The following is a 20,224-nucleotide window of genomic DNA, read 5'->3' on the forward strand; positions in this document are numbered from 1 at the left end:
CAGCTGCCTGCGCTCGCCTCCCGCCCCCCACCCCGCGCTGGGGATGGAAAAGGGCGGACTGAGGCGTAGGCTGGGCCTGCGGGCTGCGGGGGGGGGCGCCGCACCCGAGCCAGCCTCAGGCACCTAAGCCCGCTCCTTCTTCCCACCCCACATTCCTCTGATGCTAGGACCCCCTGACTGCGCCCCCGAGGCTTCCTGGAGTTGGTGGAATTTGAGCCCATGGAGGGCAGAGAGAAGGGGAGCGGAGAGAAGACGGTGAGCCCGAGTCCTGCTTTGGGGAGCAGTTTATTGACTCTTTCTGAAGCCCCCAAGCCCACCCTGGCGGCCCACGGTCTCCGTCTAATCCAGAGTCACGTCCACCAACACCTGGAAGGAAGGGAAGGGAAGGGCGCTAGTTAGGTCTGGTGCGACCACCAGGGCCGAGGCTGGGCTGCACACTAGGATTACGTGTTGGACCCGTCGGCTGGGAGGCAGTGGCCACGTTGGACGGGGCAGGCGCTCCCGGGGAATGCTAGTGCGCCTGGATGGGGTGCCGGGCCTGGGCTTGGGCACTGACCTCTGAACTTCAGTTTTAGGATATAGGTGTGGAGGGGACCTGTGGGCCGGAGGCGCCGCTGTGGAGCGGACCCTCGAGGCTTTCGGAGGGGGGCAACCTCGGCGAGTGCTGGCCTGGCTTGGTTCTGAGGCCTTGGGCCAGACCCCAAAGCGGATCCTGAGTTTGGAGGAACCTGGCCTGCGGGCTGCGGGGGGATTTTGCCGGGGCGCGTTGGGTTTCCGCGTTTGTGAGCCGGCTCCGGAGTGGGGCCGCGTGGTCAGTGGGGCCCAGCTCACCGAGCCGCTGGGGCTCCGGCCCGCCCACAGAGGGGCCAGGCTGGGGTCGTGGCCGAGCAAGTGCAGCGCGAAGTGCACGCAGTTGCTGCGCGTGGGGTGGTAGGGAGGCGGGTCCGAGTCCATGGCCTCGCGCACGCGTCTCTGCAGCGCAGCGCGGTCCACGCCGCCGCGTCTACGCAGCACGCGCCAGAGTGAGCGGGAGCGCAGGAGTGGCCGCTCACCCTGCTTGCACACGACGCCTTCCCAGGAGCCCAGCAACTTGTGCGGGTCCCGACCTCCGGGGTGCCTGCCTGCGGGGTGCAAATCGCAGCCAGCTTTAAATCTCAGCGCCCCACACGTCGGACTTCCCAGCTCGCGTCCCCGTGACCATGCACCCCGTGTCCCGGGGCCCCGAAGTCCTGAGTCCGGTGCCCTGCGTGCTCTGGCCCCATCTTTAGAGACCCGCAGCCCCCGTCCCCATGTGGCCCGCCCGCGGGTGGCACGTGACAGCCCCTCACCGCCGGCCCGGGCCCGGGGTTCAGCCCGAGGCGCTCACCCTCGAAGTGGATGATCTCGCCGTGGCCGCAGTACACGCCCACGTGGGCCCCGCACCAGCGGCCCTTGGGGGACGCGATTCTGAACAGGAAGAGGTCGCCGGGCTCGGGCTCCCCGCCTCCCAGCTCCACGGCCTCAAAGTGCTGGCCCAGGATAGCCTCGGCGAGGAAGAACTTCATGGTGGCGACCGCCCCAGTCAGCGCCTGGGGGACAGGGGACTCACGGCCAGTGCAGGAGACACGCGGCCGTTCCACCGACCGTGGGGTCAGGTGGCCCGCCCGGGGCACAGGGAGAACCGGCTGGGGGCTGGGCCCATATGGGAATGCGTTTCCTGCACGGCACCAGCCTCGCTGGACTTAGGGACTCCAGGCCGCTGGGTGTGGTGGCTAAGTCCTGCCCTGAGCCACCTCTGAGAAGCCCTCTGTTTCCAGCAGTTGGACGCCCCCCTCCCGACCCACTGTGGTCTCCTCATTCCAGCCTCTCTGTTCTGTCCCCCTGCTCCAGGGTCCCTTCCCCCAGCTACCTCCCACCTGTGAGTGAGGTCTGGGTCTCAGCGCTTACCTCAGTGGAACACAACACCTGAAGAAACAGAAAGCTGGGTGAGATCTGAGTCTGCATAGGCATCTCCTCCAAAGCCAGGGCAGAGAAAGACCCCCAGCAACCTCAGCAGCCACTGAGTGGCCGCCCGTTTGATCCTTAATACAATCCTACCAGCTGGGGACAGTAAGCCCATTTTCAAGATAAGGAAACTTGAAGTTCACGGAGGTGAACTCCCTGGGGCTCCCACAGCTAGCATCTGCCTGCGTGACTCTGGGTTCCATGTTCTCTCTCCCCGTCAGTTGCCTTCTCTTCTCTATAAGGAAGTGAGAAATACGCTTAATGCAGCTTTCTCCTGTCTTGATTAGGAATGAGGGGCTGTTAGAACTTGGGGGGCTCACCCATCCCCCACCTGCCGGGCACTGGGCTCACCAGCAGGCGGAGCTGGGAGGAGGATGTGGCCCACCAAGCCCGGGGCCCGGCATCTCTGAGGGGTGCTGACTGCTGCTGCTGGGGTTCAGGTGGGAAAGGACCCACATGTGGGAGAGGCGCCCGCTGCCTAGAGCCACACGGCGTCTTCCTGGCGTTTTTAATGCCCCTTATCTAGACCTGTTCAGTCCCGCTAGGGCATTGCTGTGACCAGTTGAGTGTGGGCTGGATTGCAGCCCCCCTGGCTCCCCAGACTGGTGCCACCACAGCTGTGCCCAGCAGTCCAGGTGAGGGGGACTGACCCCCCAAGAAAGCAGGAGCACACTTAGGCAGGTGAAGTGCCCCCGCCCCTGCAGGTTAAAATGCAGAGGAAACCTAGGGTACACTGTCAAAGGAGAGCCCTGTGAGGACCCAGTTTGAGGTCAAGGGCACTAAGTGCCACTGCGCCCCAGCCCCTGGTCTGCCTGGTCTGGGGAGGAGGTGTCTCCCGCATCCGGACTGGGAGGGGAGATGAGTCAAGGCTCAGCCCCTTGCTCTGGGCACCCGGGCAATGGAGCATCAGAACCGAGGCAGCAACAGAGAAGCTGCGAGTGCCTGGTATTCCCAAACCCTGCACCTCCCTTTGCTCTGCCATATAGCTAAGGGCCTGGCCTTCCCCCCTAGGCTGTCTGTCCCGTTGGCCACGAGGCCAAAGGACAAAGGAGGTCACTGAATGTCTCTCCACCTGTTTCCTTATGAAGAAAAGGGAGACAGCCTCCCACTGGGTGGTGGCACCAAGGCCAGCCCAGGTGGGTCACGTGACATTCTGGCCCTTGTGGGTGTCCAGAGCACTTAGCCCAAGCCCAGCTGGCCCCGTGGCCCACCGAGGTGAGGCTCGTCATGGGTCGCCCCCTCCCTCTGCTTCCCCCTCTTGGGAAGCAGCTCGAGGGTGACTTGGGGTGCACTGCAGGGGCCTCAGCGCCCAGGGGATCCTGGGGGAGCGGCCGGCTGTGTCTGATCCCCCAAACGGTCAGGCTGAGTGGCAGGGGCCTCAGAGGCCTGGACACACAGGGCCGCTGCCGGCCGCTGCCGTTTATTTTCAGGCAGGACTCTTTCTTCCAGGCAGCACTGGCTCACTGTCCTCTCCTGTCCCTGACCCTCCTTTCCTTCCCCTCCCGGTCCCCACTGCTCATCACTGGGTGAGTCTCATTTCCCTGACTGCGAGCTTTGGCCCAGTGGGTAGTGTCCTCAGCTCCTCCTAGTTGGTGTGGGAGCTTCCAGGTCTTAAAAGTCCAGCATCTCAGGAACCAGGAAGACCCGGATGGTGGGTCACCCTTGGTTCAGTTAACCGCCCGCCCCCCAATCCCTCTCAACCTCAGGAGACAGCACGGAGACCCAAAGGCACGAGTGGCCCTCAGCCCTGGCCTCCTGCGATGCCCCAAGCAGGGCAGGCACCAGGCCGCTGCCTCCCCTTCCCCACCCCCACTGGGCCAAGAGAGGTGACAGCTGTGGGGGGAGGCCCGGCCCTTGCTGGGGAGAAGAGATGAGGTGAGGACCTCTGCTCCAGTTACCTGGGATGTGCAGCTCATCTAGGAAGGAAAAAACCTGCTGTCACCACCAGGCCAGGGAGGAGGTGAGACCACTCCCATCCCCCCAACCCTGTGGGGCCATGACTGTGGAGTCGATGTGTCCATCTGGGACGCTGGGCCCGGGCCTGGGCAGCGCAGCTGTGGCTGGCCCTCCCCTCTGTGCGGACCCAAGGTGGGCCTCAACCTCCTCAGGTGTGAACTGGGGACAGTAAGCCTGCAGGCTGGGTCCAGGAGCGCTGGGAGGCACTGGGAGCCCTCTGTGGGCTGGACAGAGGGAGGGCGGGGAAGGGGGGAGGGGTAAGTGGGGGAGGGAGCGCCTTTCTCAGCTCAGGGGACAAGAACAATGGGCCTCAGAGCTGGCCACCTCCTGTGGCCCCTGCCCTGGAGGACTCAGGGTGTCACCCAGGTGGAAGGCCTGGACCCTGCCCTGACTCTTCCGGGTGGGGCTGGGGGTGGGGGGCCACCTCCAGACCCTCAGACTGTGCCCCTGGCCTTCGAGGTGGGGCCCGGATGAGGAGATGGCCATGCGGGAGGGGTCTGGGTGCACTGTGGTCTCCATTTACAGTCATGGCGTGGACTGGCAGAATCTCTGCTAAAGCACTGTTCAGCCCTAACAACTTCAGGAAGTAGGTTCTCTTGTTAAAATCCCACTCTACAGGTGGGGGAATCTGAGGCTCAGCAACCCAGGTGGTCTGGCTCCAGAGCTCATGCCCTTAATCCTGCTGCCTGCTCCCCTCAAGCTGTTGCCACACGGGCACCCCAACGTGTTCCTCACCAGGGAGGCCTGAGCCCGGGAATCTCTCCCGACCTGGAGAAACAGCCACCCTTCCCCTTGGCTTGCAGTGAGCCAAGCCGCTGCAAGAGCCCAGGGGCCGGACACCCTATCACAGAGCCCCTGGCCTGGCAGTGCCACACAGCCCTGGGCTCCGGGCTGGGGCCGAGGCGCTTTCACACTCACCTTAGGCTTTGAGAACAAAGGGATGGCTTATCTGGGGTCTGGCACCTCCCCCTCCCCCTCCTCCCTGAGCAGGGGTCCCCGTGGGCAGGTGGGATGGCCCTTGGCCCTGTGCCTGCGTCCTGGCCCGACTTTGGCCCCTGCCCTCGCTCCCGGGCCAGGTGCCTCTGGAGGCTTGAGTCACTGCTCCCAGGCAAATCCAGGCCGCCTGCTGGGCAGAGCAAGCTGTCCTGAGCCCCCTCACACCCCGCCTGGCTTGCCCTCCTCTGAGAACCCCTGGTCACCCTTCCCCTAGCGCAGTGGTCCCACCTGGGTCTCAGCCCCCAGTCCAAGCAGCCCACCTTGCCGAGGTCACACTCTGCAGCTGGCTAGGTGCTCTCCCTCTGCGGCCAGGACTGGAGGAACAAGCCGTCCGTCCCTCTGGCAGATAAAAGCGGCAAGCAGGAAGCCCTGGGGCGCTGTCCTCAGCACCACTGCCTATGTGAATTTAGCCAGGCAGGGACGTCAGCACTCCCTCCCACGGTGGCTCCAGCCAGAGGGTGAGGCTGCGGCCTGGGCAGGTCACTGGTGTCCCCAGCCCCACCCTGCTCCCCGCTTCCTGGTGCTGAGCGTGGAAGACCTGCCTGTGCCAGCAGCCGGCCTGCAGCCGCACCAGCCCTCCTCACCTCGCCGGCCTCTGTGAATCCAACCACGTAAATTTACTGAGGCTTGTTTTATGGGCCAACATATGGTTTCTATTGGTGGGCACACCACATGTACTTGAAAATGTTTATTTTGCAGATTTAGGGTGCAGTCATCTCTAAATGTCAATTGGCTTAAGGTGGTTGATAAAGTTGTTCAGATTATCTATGTCTTTACTCATTTTTGGTATACTTTTTCTATCAGTTGTTAAGAAAGGCTGTTAAAACTTCCAAGAATGATTCTGGAATTGTCTGTTTCTCCCTTTAATTCTGTCAATTTTTGCTCCATGAAATTTTGAAACGCTGTGATTAGGCATGTTACATTTTATGATTATCATAAAATTCATCGTTCTGATGAATTGACTCTTTATCATGAATGACTTTCCTTATCTCTGGTAATATTTTTGTTTTGAAATATATTTCATCTGATATTATGCTTATGATTTGCAATTTTATCTTTTACCATCCGTTTACTTCCGTAAAATGTAGAAACCTTGTATGTACCACATGGTCCATTTACCATCACTCCTGCCCTTTCCTTAGTGCTATTATCTGTCATGTGTATTATATCTTCTTATATTATAAATCACAAAAGATGTAATTTTTACTTTAAACCACCTTGTGTATTTTAATTAAAGTAAAAAGAAATCATAGTGTTCTATATTAACCTAGATATTTACCATTTCAGGTGCTCCTCATTTGTTCCTGAGGATCTAAGACTTTCTCTGGCATCATCTCCCTTCAGCATTTCTGGTAGTGAAGGTCTGTCAGCAATGAATTCCCTTCCCTTTTATCTGAAAATATCTTTGTTTCACCTTTGTTCATTTTATGGCTACAGAATTCCAGGTTGACATTTCTTTTCTTTCAGCACATTAAAGATTTCTTCTCCTGTCTCATCTGCCTTTCTAGTTTCAGGTGAGAAGTTACCAATACCGCAAAGCATTGTTCTCTGGTATATCGATAGTACATCATCTCGGCTGCTTTCTAAAGTTTTCTTAATCTTTGTTTTCAGCAGATTGATTATGATGTGCCTAGGAATGGATATTTTGTATTTATTCTGTTGGGGTTTCCTGAGATTTTTTAAAAACTTTTTTATTGTGAAAAGTAACATATACAAAAACCAATAAATTTCCAAGTACCTTTTAACAAGTAGTTGTACAACAGATTTTCAAGTTTAGTATAGGTTACAGATCCATGATTTTTTTTTTCTAGCTGCTCCAAGAGACTGGAGACCAAAAGGAATATCATTATATTGATTCAGCAGTGATATTCATTTGTTAAATCCTATCTTCTCTATTATACTCTCCCTTCTCTTTTTTTTGTGAAAAATAACATTTATACAAAAAGCAATAAATTTCAAAGTACATCACTCTCTGAGATTTTTGAATCTGTGATTTTTGTCTTTCACCAGTTTGGTTTTTTTTGCCATTTTTTTTCTGCCCAATTCTCCTTTCTGGAACGCCAATTAATACTGTTTTGTTAATGTTATTCAAAAGGCCTTTTTTTCAGTATTTTTTCTTCAGGCTCTTGAGACTGAGATGTCTCTTGATTTTCTTTTAATTTCACTGACCTTTTATTTTGACACTACCGATTTGCTGTTAAGCTCACTCACTGAATTTATTTTATTTATTTTCAGTTCTACAATTGTTTTTAAAAGTTTCCTTTTCTCTGCTGTACTCCTCATCTGTTTATTCATTATGCCTACTTTTCCTTCAAATCTTACAGATATTTATAACAGCTGCTTCAAAATTTTTGTCTCCTACATCCAGCATCTGGGTCATCTTGGTGTCGGTTTCTACTGGCTAGCTTTTCTATTGACTTTGAGTCACATTTTCCATTTTCTTTGCATGCCTACAATTTGTTTTTTTTTTTTTTGTAATGAGCATTGGGGATGATTTATTGTAGAGATTCTGGATTCCATTATTTTCCTCTGAAGAATGTTTGTTTTAATCCTGATAATAATGTAGGTTGGAAAATTTTGACTAGATTATCTCCACGGGGATGTGGCATACTCAATTGTGGGTGTTAACTTTTTTTTTTTTTTTTTTTTTTTTTTTTTTTTAAAGGAAAGACAGAGAGAAGGAAGGAAGGATAGAAGGAAGGAAGGAAGGAAGAAAGGGAAACATTTTTAAACATTTTCTTGTTTTATTGTATTCTGTTTCTCCGTTTTTGTTACATGGGCTGGGGCCGGGAATCGAACCGAGGTCCTCCGGCATAGCAGGCAAGCACTTTGCCCGCTGAGCCACCGCGGCCCGCCCATGTGGGTGTTAACTTTTGATTAGATGGAGATGTGACTCCACCAATTCCAAGTGGGTCTTGATTAGTTTACTGGAATCCATCAGAAGAGGAAATATTTTGGAGAAACTACAGAAACAACAGAAGCCTGAGAACCGACAGAAACTTCACAGCCGAGTTGACACAGATGTGGATGTTTAGAGATGCTTGGACTCCAGCAGACGTTGCCATGAGATGTTAAGCTAGCCAGAGCCTGGAGAGAGCCAAGGGAAGCCAAGACATGGAAACCAGCCCTGGAGAAGTGAGGAGCCACCACAGGAACACAGGTTGAAAGCAGCAGAGCTCAGGAACAAGGGACCAGGAGATGCCAGCCACATGACTACCCACTGAAGGAGGTGTTCCTGACCCATCAGCCTTTCTTGAATGAAGGTAACCTCTTGATGGGGCCTTAATTTGGACACTTTCACTTCCTCAGAACTGTAAATTTGTAACTTATTAACCCTTCTTTAAAAGCTGGTATATCCAGCAGCTTACTAACCAATACATATGCATATTTAACTTTCTAAGAAACTGACAGACTTTTCCAGAGAGAATGTACCATTTTGCATTCCTACTAGCAATGTATGAGAGTTCTAGCTGCTCTGCATCTTTGTCAGTACTTGGTATTGTCAGTATTTTACATTTTAGCCATTCTGATAGGCTCCTCTTCTCACTTTGGTTTTGATATGCATTCCCCTAATGATTAACGATATTGAGCATCTTTTAACGTGCTTATTGGCCATTTGTATATTTTCTTTGGAGAAATGTCTATTTAGTACCTTTGCTCATCTTCAAATTGAGTTGTCTTTTTATTAACTTGTAAGAGGTCTTGATTCTGGACACTAGACCCTTTTCAGGTACATGATTTGCAAATATCTTCTCCCACTCTGTGGGTTAATCTTTTCACTCTCTTGGTAGACTCTATCGATGCACAAATATTTTTCACTTAGATGAGATCCAGTGTATCTTTTTTTCTTCATTTGTTGCTTGTGTTTTGGTGTCATATCTAAGAAACTGTTGCCTAAGCCAAGGTCACAGATTTGTATTTACATTTGCTTCTAAGAGTTTATAAATAGTTTTAGTTCTTACTTTTAGGTTGTTCATCCATTTTAATTTTTGTATATGTGTGATGGAAGGGGTCTAATTTCATACATATATGTATATATATATTTTTTACATGTGGATATCCAGTTGTCATAACACCACTTACTGAAAAGACTATTTTTCCCCCATTGAATTTCTTTGGCACTCTTGGAAAAAATGAATTGGCCATAGATACATGGGTTTATGCCTGAATTTTCAATTCTATTCCATTCATATAAATGTCTGCCTTATGCCATAACCGCACTGTCTTTATTACTTAATAGCAGTTTTGAAATAGAGAACTGTCTGTTCTCCAACTTTGTTCTTTCTCAAGATTGTTTTTTCTATTTAGGGTCCCTTGCAATTATGAATTTTAGTATCAGCTTTTTCATTTCTGCAAAAAGAGGTAGTTGGAATTGTGATAGGGATTGTGTAGAAACTTTTAGATTAATTTTGTGTGTCTAAGTTGGCCACAATTCTATGACAAATACCACACAGTGGCTGGATAACAACAGGAATGTATTGTCTGGTGGTTGTGGAAACTAGAAATCCAAGATGAAGATCTTGGCGGGCCATGCTTTCTCTCGGGGTGTGTACATTTTGGTGCTGGCTTGCCACAAGCCTTGGGGCTCCCTGAATTGCACCTCTGCCTCCATCACAAGGCAGTCTCTCTCATCTCTCACATCTTTTGACAGACGACATGCAAACTGCCTCCACTTATAAGGTCTTTGGTCATACTGATTAAGACTCACTCTTATTCAATTTGCCCACACTTAACTAACAATGACATCTTCAAAAGTCCTGTTTACAAATGGGTTCACACCTATGGGAACATGGATTAAGATTTGAACATGTTTTGGAGGGGCACAACAGGGAGGATTTCCATCTAAACAGTATTAAGCCTTCCAATCCATGAGCACTGGAGGTCTTTCCATTTGTTTAGGTCTTCCATGATTTCTTTTGACAATGTTTTGTACTTCTTTGTTCAAAATGATTCCTGTTCTTTTTTTGTGTGCTATCGTAAATGGAATTGTCTTTTTAATTTCCTTTTCAAATTGTTCATTGCTACTGTATAGAAATACAACGTATTTTTGTGTATTAATCTTGTATTCTGTAACCTTGTTGAATTTATTACATTTAATCATTTTTTTTTTTTTTTTTAAAGGAAAGACAGAGAGAAGGAAGGAAGGATAGAAGGAAGGAAGGAAGGAAGAAAGGGAAACATTTTTAAACATTTTCTTGTTTTATTGTATTCTGTTTCTCCGTTTTTGTTACATGGGCTGGGGCCGGGAATCGAACCGAGGTCCTCCGGCATAGCAGGCAAGCACTTTGCCCGCTGAGCCACCGCGGCCCGCCCTACATTTAATCATTTTTGTGTGTGATGTATGTATATGTATTTTCTTTACATTTCTCTATATAATACCTGTTATCTGCAAACAGAGAAAGTTTTACTCCTTCCTTTCCAACCTGCATGCCTTTAATTTCTTTTTCTTTCCTAACTGCCCTGGCTAGAACCTTCAGGGTGGTGTTGAGTAGATGTGGCCATCAGCAGACATCTTTGACTTATTCCTGATCTTAGGCAGAAAGCTTTCAGTCTTTCACCATTAAGTAAGATGTTAGCTGTTCGTTTTTTGTAGATACCCTTTATCAGACAAAGTTCCTCCCTAGTTTGTTGAGTATTTGTCAATGTTTTTATTGTGAAATATATATACATATATAAAGCAATAATTTTCAAAGTACATTTCAATGTACTTTGAACAACTAGTTCAGGACAGATGTTATGAACAACCAGTTACAGAACAGATTTAAAAGTTTGGTATGGGTTACTACTCCACATTTCCAGATTTTTCCTTCTAGGTGCTCCAAAACACTGGAAGAGAAAAGAAATATCACTATAGTGATTCAGTAGTCATACTCATTTGTAAAATCCTATCTTTTCTGTTATAACTCCTCCTACTCCTTTGACCCTACACCTAGTCTACAGGGATCTTTGGGCTATGTTCACTCTAACTTTTTCATGTTAAAAGGGGTATTTGCCTATTTTCAAATTGGAATATTTGTTTTCGTTCCATTTTTGAGTTTTTTTAATATATTCTTGGATCTGTTTTGTCTATATGTGATTTGTAAATATTTTCTCCAAATCTGTAGGTTGTCTTTTTATTCTCCTGACAGTGTCTTCTGCAATGCAAAAGTTTAAATTTTTGATGAAGTTTAAATATCAATTTCTTTCTCTGTCATGTCTCATATCTCTTTACCTAACACCAGGTCATGATGAAGCTTTCTTTTATGTTTTTTCCTAAATGTTTTAGAGTCTCCCATTTTTCATTTAGGCCTATAACTCATTTTGAGTTAATTTTTGTATGAGGTATGAAATTTAGATCAAGATTCTCCCCTTTCTCTTCCTCTTTCTTCTTTTTGCATATGGATGTCCAATTGTTACAATACCATTTACTGAAAAGACTCTTTTCTCCATTGAATTTATTTGCTTCTATGTCAAAAATTCGTTGTCCAAATTGTGTGGGTTTATTTCTAGATTCTCTATTCTGTTCCACTGATATATGTGTCTATCCCTTTACCACTGCCATATCTTGATTATTGTAGCTTTATAGTAAATCTTATGATCAGATGGTGTGATTCCTCCCATTTTTTTTCAAAAATATTGCTCTAGTTACATTTTTTTCCATATAAATTTTTAGAATAATCTTGTCTATATCCACAAAAAAAAATTGTGGGGCTGCTGAAAGGAACTGAATTAAGGCTGTGCATTAGTATGGGGAGGAACTGACATCTTTACCATGTTGAGCCTTCCTGCCCACAAACAGGGTTTTCTGTTTGTTAAGTCTTCTTTAAATTTCTTTCATATGCTGCACGTGTTTTATTAGATTTATACTTAAATATTTCATTTTTGAAGTTATTATAACTGGCAAGCTTTATAAGTATGTCTTATAGGACTAACTAGATTAATGAGCAAAAAATATTTGTAGGTCATAAAAGATAAAATATACACTCAACTGGATAATGCAGGAAAGGTATCAGATAAAGCCAGGCTCTACAGCTGATTAAAATTAACTCTTTAAAAATGAATGTAAAGCTGGAAGCTTAGTGAGGTGTGGGATTTAGTTCATCCTCCAGAGCAGCCAGTAAATAGCCAGGAACAGGATAGAACAACTGCTGGGGTCACAACAGTGACTGGACACACAGCGTCCACCAGTCTGGATCAGGTAGACTGGCTGAGACCCCACACGGAACTGTGAGTCTCCCCAGCTGTGGAGGCCAGAGTCCCAACCCCCAGGCTTGGCAGCCTGGTTCCCCAAGGGGAAAGGAAACAGACTTTACTAGCAGCAGGGGCTTAGCTCAGCCAAGCTCCAATTCCAGAATTAACAAATTCTTACTACTGAAAACAGGCCCCCAGCTCAGAGAAACCTGGAATAAGCACTAAATGTACTAGGATTTTTTGCCTCAGCAGAGAGGGGCTGGAGCTGACGAGAAAAAAAAAACAAACAAACAGGGGCTTTTTAAGTCAAACAGCACAAAATACTAGAAAAGGGCTGGATCCCAAGAAAAGAGGGCACATACAGCCTGGAGATACACAGAGCCACAAATCAACTTAAACTTGACAAACCCAAGGAGCAGGGATCTGGTTCTGAAAAGGCTACTTTTTGCTTTTTTTCTGCTCCTTAACAGCTCATTAGATAGAACTGGAAGCACTCTCAGGCTCCAGTAGGCAAGGTAGAATTAAACTTGTCCAAGAGACAAGGTAACTAGTCAGGTGAAAGGGGTTAATTCCCTAGAGGGTGTATCTATCCAAGAAAAAGGGGGAAGGGCCTAGGTCAAGTGGAATTCCTACCGCAGGGTATTCAGGCCCCAGGGACTGCAAAACTGAAGCAATTAAAGCCATCCTACAACCTCACCTCTGTCTCAACCATGCCACGGCAAGGAGAGTCTGCTCAAGTTAAAGGTACCGCATCAATTTATGCTGGTGGCAAACTATAGGCAGACAAGCCCACACACTGGGCAGGACAGGAAAAACACAGAATCCAAAGGCGTCACAGGAAAGTCTGACAACCTGCTGGGTCTTACCCTCAGGGAAAACTGATGCTGGTGACTCTTTCTTCCTGAGATGTGGGCCAGTCCCGTCTGGGAAAATCTGACTAGGTTCTATAATATTTGAGGAGACTACCTCAAAAACAAAAACAAAAACAAAAAACAAAAAACAAGTCTCCATAGATAGGGCAAGAAACAGAAAAGCAAGAACTGAAAAATTCTGATCTAAACAGAACCTATGCTAGACGTCTAGAATAAGATGAACTAAATGTCAAAGAACAGAGAACAAAGTTATCCAGCAAGAAAATCCTAGGTAAAACAATGAAAACAAACTCCAAAATAAACTCATTAAGGAAATCAAATGCCTAGACACCAGCAAAAAAAAACAAGTCATACTAGGAAAATCGGAGATACGGCCTGGTCAAAAAAACGAACGAACAATTCAAATGTGACTAACCCTAACCCTAATTCAAGATGCTCAAACAGACATGGGAAATCTCATTAAAAAAATCAAATCAATGAGCTGAGGAGGGTATAAATAAGACACTGGGAAAACCAAGAAGAACTCAAAAGTTCAGGCACAAGAGCAGCATATGACAGCTTTATTTACTGTCAGTGCGGACACATCTAAATAAGATGTGTGCTGGTTTGAAAGGAAGTATGCCCCCTAAGAAAAGCCATGTTTTAATATAAATCCCATTTCATAAAGGTAGAATAATCCCTATTCAGTACTGTATATTTGAAACTGTAATGAGATCATCTCCCTGGTTGATGTGATTTAGTCAAGAATGGTTGTTAAACTGGATTAGGGATGACATGTCTCCACCCATTTGAGTGGGTCATGGTTGGTTTATTGGAGTCCTATAAAAGAGGAAATATTTTGGAGAATGAGAGATTCAGAGAGAGTGACACTACGAAGCAGAGAGTCCACCAGCCAACGACCTTTGGAGATAAAGAAGGAAGACGCCTCCTGGGGAGCTTCACGAAACAGGAAGCCAGGAGAAGATGCTAGCAGATGATGCTGTATTCGCCATGTGCCCTTCCACCTGAGAGAGAAGCCCTGACTGTGTTTGCCATGTGCCTTCTCACTTGAGAGAGAAATCCTGAACTTCATTGGCCTTCTTGAACCAAGGTATCTTTCCCTGGATGCCTTTGATTGGACATTACTATAGACTTGTTTTAATTGGGACATTTTCTCGGCCTTAGAACAGTAAACCAGCAACTCATTAAATTCTCCCTTTTAAAAGCCATTCAGTTTCTGGTATATTGCATTCCAGCAGCTAGCAAACTAGAACAAGATGTTAGAGGAGCTTAATCACAAATAATTCCACACCTTAGCTGATAATACATCTTCAAAGGTTCTAAATTACAAAGATCTAGCACAAAGCATTCAAAAAAGCAGGGGAAAAGAACCCACCACTGGTCCCTTGGGGAAGCTGACTAAGTGGGTCAGGTCTGTGGATGGCAGCCCCCACCTTGTTCCTGTAAAAGGTGAGGAACACCTGCATTGCCTGAGCTCTGGGCTTTACACACCTAGGTGTAGGGGACTCTGCCAATGAGCAACCTTTGTGTCCTGGCAAGCAGCTGGGGCTGTTTTGCAAAATAGAAATATACCAAATACCTGCAAACAAACAAACAAGAGTGGAAGCATAACAAACACCTAAACACAGACAAGCAAGGAAAGAGGATAAAGGTGGTAGCCCAGGGCTTGGAGATGGCTGGCGAGTGTGTCTGCAGCTTCCTCAGTAACATACAAAGGACCTGAATTATAAAATCAGTAACTTGAATTATAAAATCAGTCAACCTGATATAATAGAGGTACAGAACTTTTCCATTATAGCGAATATTTTTTCTTATGTCCATGGAATATGTAAAGATTGACTACGTACTTGACCAACAAAAACCTTAATTAAAAAGTATCAGAGAATCTAATTCTCTGATAACAAATTAAACTGAAAAGGTAAAAATAAAAATATGATCAAAGTATTTTAAGTATTTGAAAAACATGATACCTATTCTTGGACAAACCTTGGATCAGAGAGAAAATTAAAAGTAAAATTACATCCTCTGTAAAGAGCAACAAAAAAAGAGAACACTCTATACTAAAACCTATGGAACACAGCACAAGTTGTATTTAGAGGCATATTTTTTTTATAGCCTTAAAATGTCTTCATCAGCTTAGCCTACCTATAGGTATGCCTAAGAATCACCTCCAGAGGACCTCTTTTGTTGCTCAGATGTGGCCTTTCTCTCTCCAAGCCCAACTTTGCAAGTGAAAACACTGCCCTCCCCTCCACGTAGTATATGCTATCCAGGGGTGAAAGTCTCCCTGTGTGGTGTGGGAGATGACCCCCAGGGATGATCTTGGTCCTGGCACTGTGGGATCAACAATGCCATCCTGACCAAACAGGGAAAAGAGTGGAACAAAGAAGGTATCAGTGGCTCAGAGAGTTCAAATAGAGTAGAGAGGCTATTCTCGAGGTCGCTCTTATATAAGCTTCAGTTAGACATTGCTACCTATCATAACCTGCCAACCCCCAACCAAGACCATTCCTGCCTGTTCTAGTTTGCTAGCTGCCCGGAATGCAATATACCCGAGATGGAATCGCTTTTCAAAAGGGGACTTCAATAAGTTGCTAGTTTACAGTTCTAAAGCCAAGAAAATGTCCCAATTAAAACAAGTCTATAGAAATATCCAATTTAAGGCATCTGGGGAAAGATACCTTGGTTCAAGAAGGCCAACGACGTTCAACATTTCTCTTTCAGCTGGAAGGGTACATGGCAAACATGGCAGCATTTGCTGGCTTTCTTGTGGCTCTACCAAAAAGAGACTTTCTCCAAAATGTTTCCTCTTTTAAGGATTCCAGCAAGCAACTCCACCTTCAGTGGGTGGAGACACACCTCCATGGAAATTATCTAATCAAAAGTTACTACCCACAACTGGGTGGGTCACATCTCCATGGAAACAATCAAAATGCTCCCACCTAGCAATATTGAATGAGAATTAAACGGCATGGCTGTTCTGGGGTCCACCACAGATTCTGACCAGCACACTGCCAATCCTAGGGCATTATATAAGATTCTACAAAGGTTCCATGTGCTACGGTAACTCTCCAAAACCTACAACCTCCAGATGGGACCCTGGGCCAGATACGTCCTGAAACAGAGGGGCCAGCCTCCCTGGAACATCAACTAGTTTCATAGCCCTATCCCATTATCAACAGCCCCTTCCAACGTGAAAAAGTTAGAATGGCCATAGCCCAGATACCCCTAAAGACTGGGAAAAAGATCAGAGATGATGGTGGAGTTATACAGAGAAGGTCGGGTTTAACAAATGAGTATGAGTGCTTAATCATTATAATGATATTTCTTTTAGCCTCCAGTACCTTAGAGCAGCTAGAAATAAAAAGCTAAAATTGTGGTATCGTAACCCATACCAAATTCTGAAATCTGTTCTACAGCTAATTGTTGTGATGTACTTTGAAATCTATTGCTTTATGTATATATGCTATTTATAGGGAAGGAGGTGTATAACAGAGAAGATAGGATTTAACAAATGAGTATGACCACTGAATCATTATATTGATATTTCTGTTGGTCTTCTGTGTCTTAGAGCAGCTGGAAGCAAAAACAAAAAATCATGAAATTGTAACCCATACCAAACTTTACAATCTGTTCTATAACTACTTATTAAAATGTACTTGGAAATTTGTTGCTTTTTTGTATATATGTTATATTTCACAATAAGAAAAGAATGTTAAAAAATGTCTTCTTCATTAAATATTAAAAATAAAGAAACTTAGAAAACTAAAGGATCTTAGTATTCATATTAAAAAATAGAAAAGAACAACCAACTAAATCAAAAGAGAGGAGGAAGAACTATTACAAAAATTAAAATTGCATAAATAGAAGACAATAAATTATAGTGAAAAGTTTAAATAAACTTCAAAGCTGATTCTTTCAAATGATCAACATAAAAGATAAAGCCTTTGTGGGCTGGATGTAGGAGAAAAGAAGGCAAATATATATTAACATTAGGAATGGAAAAGTAACCACTTATACAGAAGACTAGAGCGTTCTACATGCAACACATGCAACTAATTTGTGAAACCTATTGGAAATGGATGACTTTCAAGCAAAATTTAAATTATCATAATTGGTTCCAGAAAAAAAAGAAAAATTGAATCATCCAATTATTATAGAAAGAGTAGACACATGGCTTAGAATCTATTTATAGTATGGCAAAATATAAGACAGTTTCACAATTGAGTTCTCTATTCAGCCTTAAAAGAGCAAATAATTCTAAAGTTCCTTAAATTATATCAGACCATAGAAGAATATGGAATGCTCCTTAATTTAAGGGATCTGGTATGTTAAATACCAACATTTGGTTAATACACAAAAATAACTTCCAATAACTTCACTGTGAGATTCTAAATAAAATATAGAACCTAATTGTGTATTAAAAGAGTAATAAACTTTGACTAAAGAGTGTGATGCAGAAAGATCTTATCAGCATTTTAATTGACACTAGGAAGTCATAAATTTGGGATAAACTGTTATGATGGAGATGTCATAATTTCTTGCCAACATGGCTGCCGTGGCTGATGCAGGGCAGCACAAAACGGCCTAGCCCGCGACTGGTTTTCTTCCTGAACTGGCAGTGGTTCACGCCAAAAGCGCTAACCTTAAATCTGTCCTCCACCCTAGCAACAACGGTGACCAATCCCAGCCCGACATGTGTCCCTGCATGCTCCCAGCCTATATAAGCCGGTGCACTTCCTCAGTAAAGCGGACGCCTTCCACTCACCTGAGGGTTGTCTCCTGAGTCGTGTGCTGTGTGGTGTGTGTTTGTGTGACTGACTCAGTACAGCCACTTACCCCCAGTCATCTGCTACCCAACACTGTTATCTTTAAAATACTGAATTTTCCTATCTTGGAACATGAAATCTCTTAAGTCTTCAATGCTTTTCAATAATATTTCACATTTTCCCATAAAAGTCTTGTACACTGTTCAAGGTATCATAGGTGTGGTGTTCTTTTTTCTATTTTATTTAATGATTGATATACAGATGTAAGTTTTTATATGCTAATCTATTTGGGCACATTGTTGAGTCATCATATTAGTTCTAGTAGTTTGTCATTTCTAGGAAGAAAATCATATCATTTGAAAATACTAAAGGATCTTAGTATTCAGGAAGTAAACAGGAAGGTCTGCCTTCCCTGTTTTTGTGTTTTTCTTGTATTATAACATTGGCTAGAAAATCTGGCACAGTGTGGAATACTGTTCACGAAAGTGGGCATTGTTTCTTTCTGACTTCAATGGGAATTTCCCTTAAGTCCCCTTTACTCAGTTGCTATTTGTTTATTCCCATTTTCCTAAGAGATTTTTTCTTTTTAAATCAATGTAGATATTGAATTTTTTATTTTTTAACATGGGTAGGCACCGGGAATCGAACCCGGGTCCTCGGGCATGGCAGGCGAGCACTCTTACCTGCTGAGCCACCGTGGCCCGCCTATATTGAATTGTTTTAATGTTTTGCTATGTAGATGATCATATTCTTTTAACCTCCAAACTTTTAGTATAATGAATTAGAGTAAGAGATTTTCTCATTCTTTCTGGGATTAAATCCGTTATTGTTCTAGATAAGAGTGCAGGATTTAATCTGTCATTTTATTTTAGAGCTTTGTACCTATGTGGGTTTGGTCTGTAGTTTTCTTTCCTTGCTCTGTCTTTGTCAGGTTTTGGTATTTGGGGGATGGTAACATTATGAGTGGAACTCCCCCCTCCCCATGCAATGCTATAGTACAATGTTCATGGCAGAAAAATGGACAAGTGAAAACTGCAGTTTGACGGCACATGCCAAGCAGGTGACAGTACGAGCAGCTACTCGGATGAAAAAGCACAGGATACGCTGCGATAATAAGATTTGGACCTAAAGCTGGAAAGAATGACACAGGGTAGATTTGGCTCAAACCCTTCATTTTACAACTGTTGATTGGAAAAAACAAAATACTTTAATTTGTTCGTTTTAAATAGAGAATAAGGTCCAAACTCTTTGGCCTGCATTCAAGATCTTCCCGCTTCAACCTAATTTATTTGCAGTTCAACCAGTGGTTCTTTTCTGCGTCTGACATTTGTTCTGCTCGGAAGGCCGTCTCCATGCTGGTGCATCCAAACTCTACTTACCTTCCAAGGAAGGACCCAAACGTCCAGGAAACCTCCCCAGATCCAAAGGAACTACGTCTGAATTCAGTTGGTATCTTTTTTTTTTTTTTTTTTTTAACATGGGCAGGCACCGGGAATCGAACCCGGGTCCTCTGGCATGGCAGGCAACCATTCCTGCCTGCTGAGCCACCGTGGCCCGCCCTCAGTTGGTATCTTGGTACGACAGCTATTTACCCTCAGCTCTTAGCTTCCCCACCTCTCAAGCTCTTTGATGACATTCTCCATTTCCGGTTTATTTTCCTGAGACAGTCCCGCGACCACAGCAGGCGCTCAACCCCTCCGAGGGCAAACGAACGGCTGGGCTTTCAGCAGTTACTGGTCGATACATACCAGACGCCCACGAGCTCCTGCCGGGCGGTGGGGCACAGCCCATGCTCAGGTAGTGGTAGCCATCACTACGGCAGGTCACCGGGCAGCAGAGGTCACTGACCGGAAGACCGGACACAAGGAGCGGAGGAAGCAGAACGACACACAAATACGCCAGTCCCCACGTCTCCCTCGGCCCTCTGCCCACTCCCTGCAGCCGCCCATCCTACCGGAACGAGGTTCCGCCCCCGTCTTCCTCGACTCGGCCCCCGACGGCGCAGCCATGGCCGCGCGGAAGGAACGTCAGCCCGTAGAGCGTAGCCGAGAACGCGCGCGGCGCCCCAACGTGGCCTAATACGTCACGCCGTTGCGTCGGCTGGGGCGGGACTTCCTCCTCCGTTAGGAAACCGGAAAAGGCCCTTCTTAGCCGGAAGAAGAGAGGAGCCGCGGCTGCGCGTTGGCTCCGCCTCCGCGTGGTTCCTGTTGCGTAGAGTAAGGCAGCTCTCCAGTCTGTTGGCTGGTCGGGCGAGGGCGGCTTCGTTGCAGGCGGGCTGGTGTGTCGGATGTCGCGGAAACAGGAGTAGGGTGAGGGGTAGGCATATTTGTCGGAAGGTCAGCGCCACCGGCCACCTGGGCCTCCTTCCTCAGCCTTCGCATCCTCGCCTGAAAACGAGCTTGGTAGCCTACCGGTGTGTGGTGGAGGTAGATGTGGAAGGGAGAACCACGCACGCAAGCGTGGTAAAGATTTGTTAAA

At 46.2% G+C, this 20,224-nt stretch overlaps 1 protein-coding gene across 1 annotated transcript; it reads right to left on the reverse strand.

The window, feature by feature from the left end:
• Positions 1 to 273: 273 nt before the first annotated feature.
• LOC143652592 (uncharacterized) lies at positions 274 to 19,766 on the reverse strand. Its single transcript, XM_077124314.1, has 6 exons — positions 19,701 to 19,766; positions 3,882 to 3,899; positions 1,927 to 1,944; positions 1,367 to 1,568; positions 832 to 1,121; positions 274 to 366 (listed from the first exon to the last, which is right to left on the reverse strand). Exons 2-6 carry the CDS (start codon positions 3,897 to 3,899, stop codon positions 340 to 342), a joined length of 555 nt encoding a protein of 184 aa, XP_076980429.1. The 5' UTR covers positions 19,701 to 19,766; the 3' UTR covers positions 274 to 339.
• Between the last annotated feature and the right edge of the window lie 458 nt (positions 19,767 to 20,224).

This window comes from Tamandua tetradactyla, chromosome 12 (genome assembly GCF_023851605.1).
Source record: "Tamandua tetradactyla isolate mTamTet1 chromosome 12, mTamTet1.pri, whole genome shotgun sequence".
NCBI lineage: Eukaryota > Metazoa > Chordata > Mammalia > Pilosa > Myrmecophagidae > Tamandua > Tamandua tetradactyla.

Excerpts from the sequence above, each read along its gene's own strand:
- LOC143652592 (XM_077124314.1), bottom strand. Across the intron at positions 1,122-1,366 it reads CGAGATCATCCACTTCGAGG|GCAGGCACCCCGGAGGTCGG; the intron begins GTGAGCGCCTCG and ends TGCACCCCGCAG. Across the intron at positions 367-831 it reads GCCGGAGCCCCAGCGGCTCG|GTGTTGGTGGACGTGACTCT; the intron begins GTGAGCTGGGCC and ends CCTTCCTTCCAG.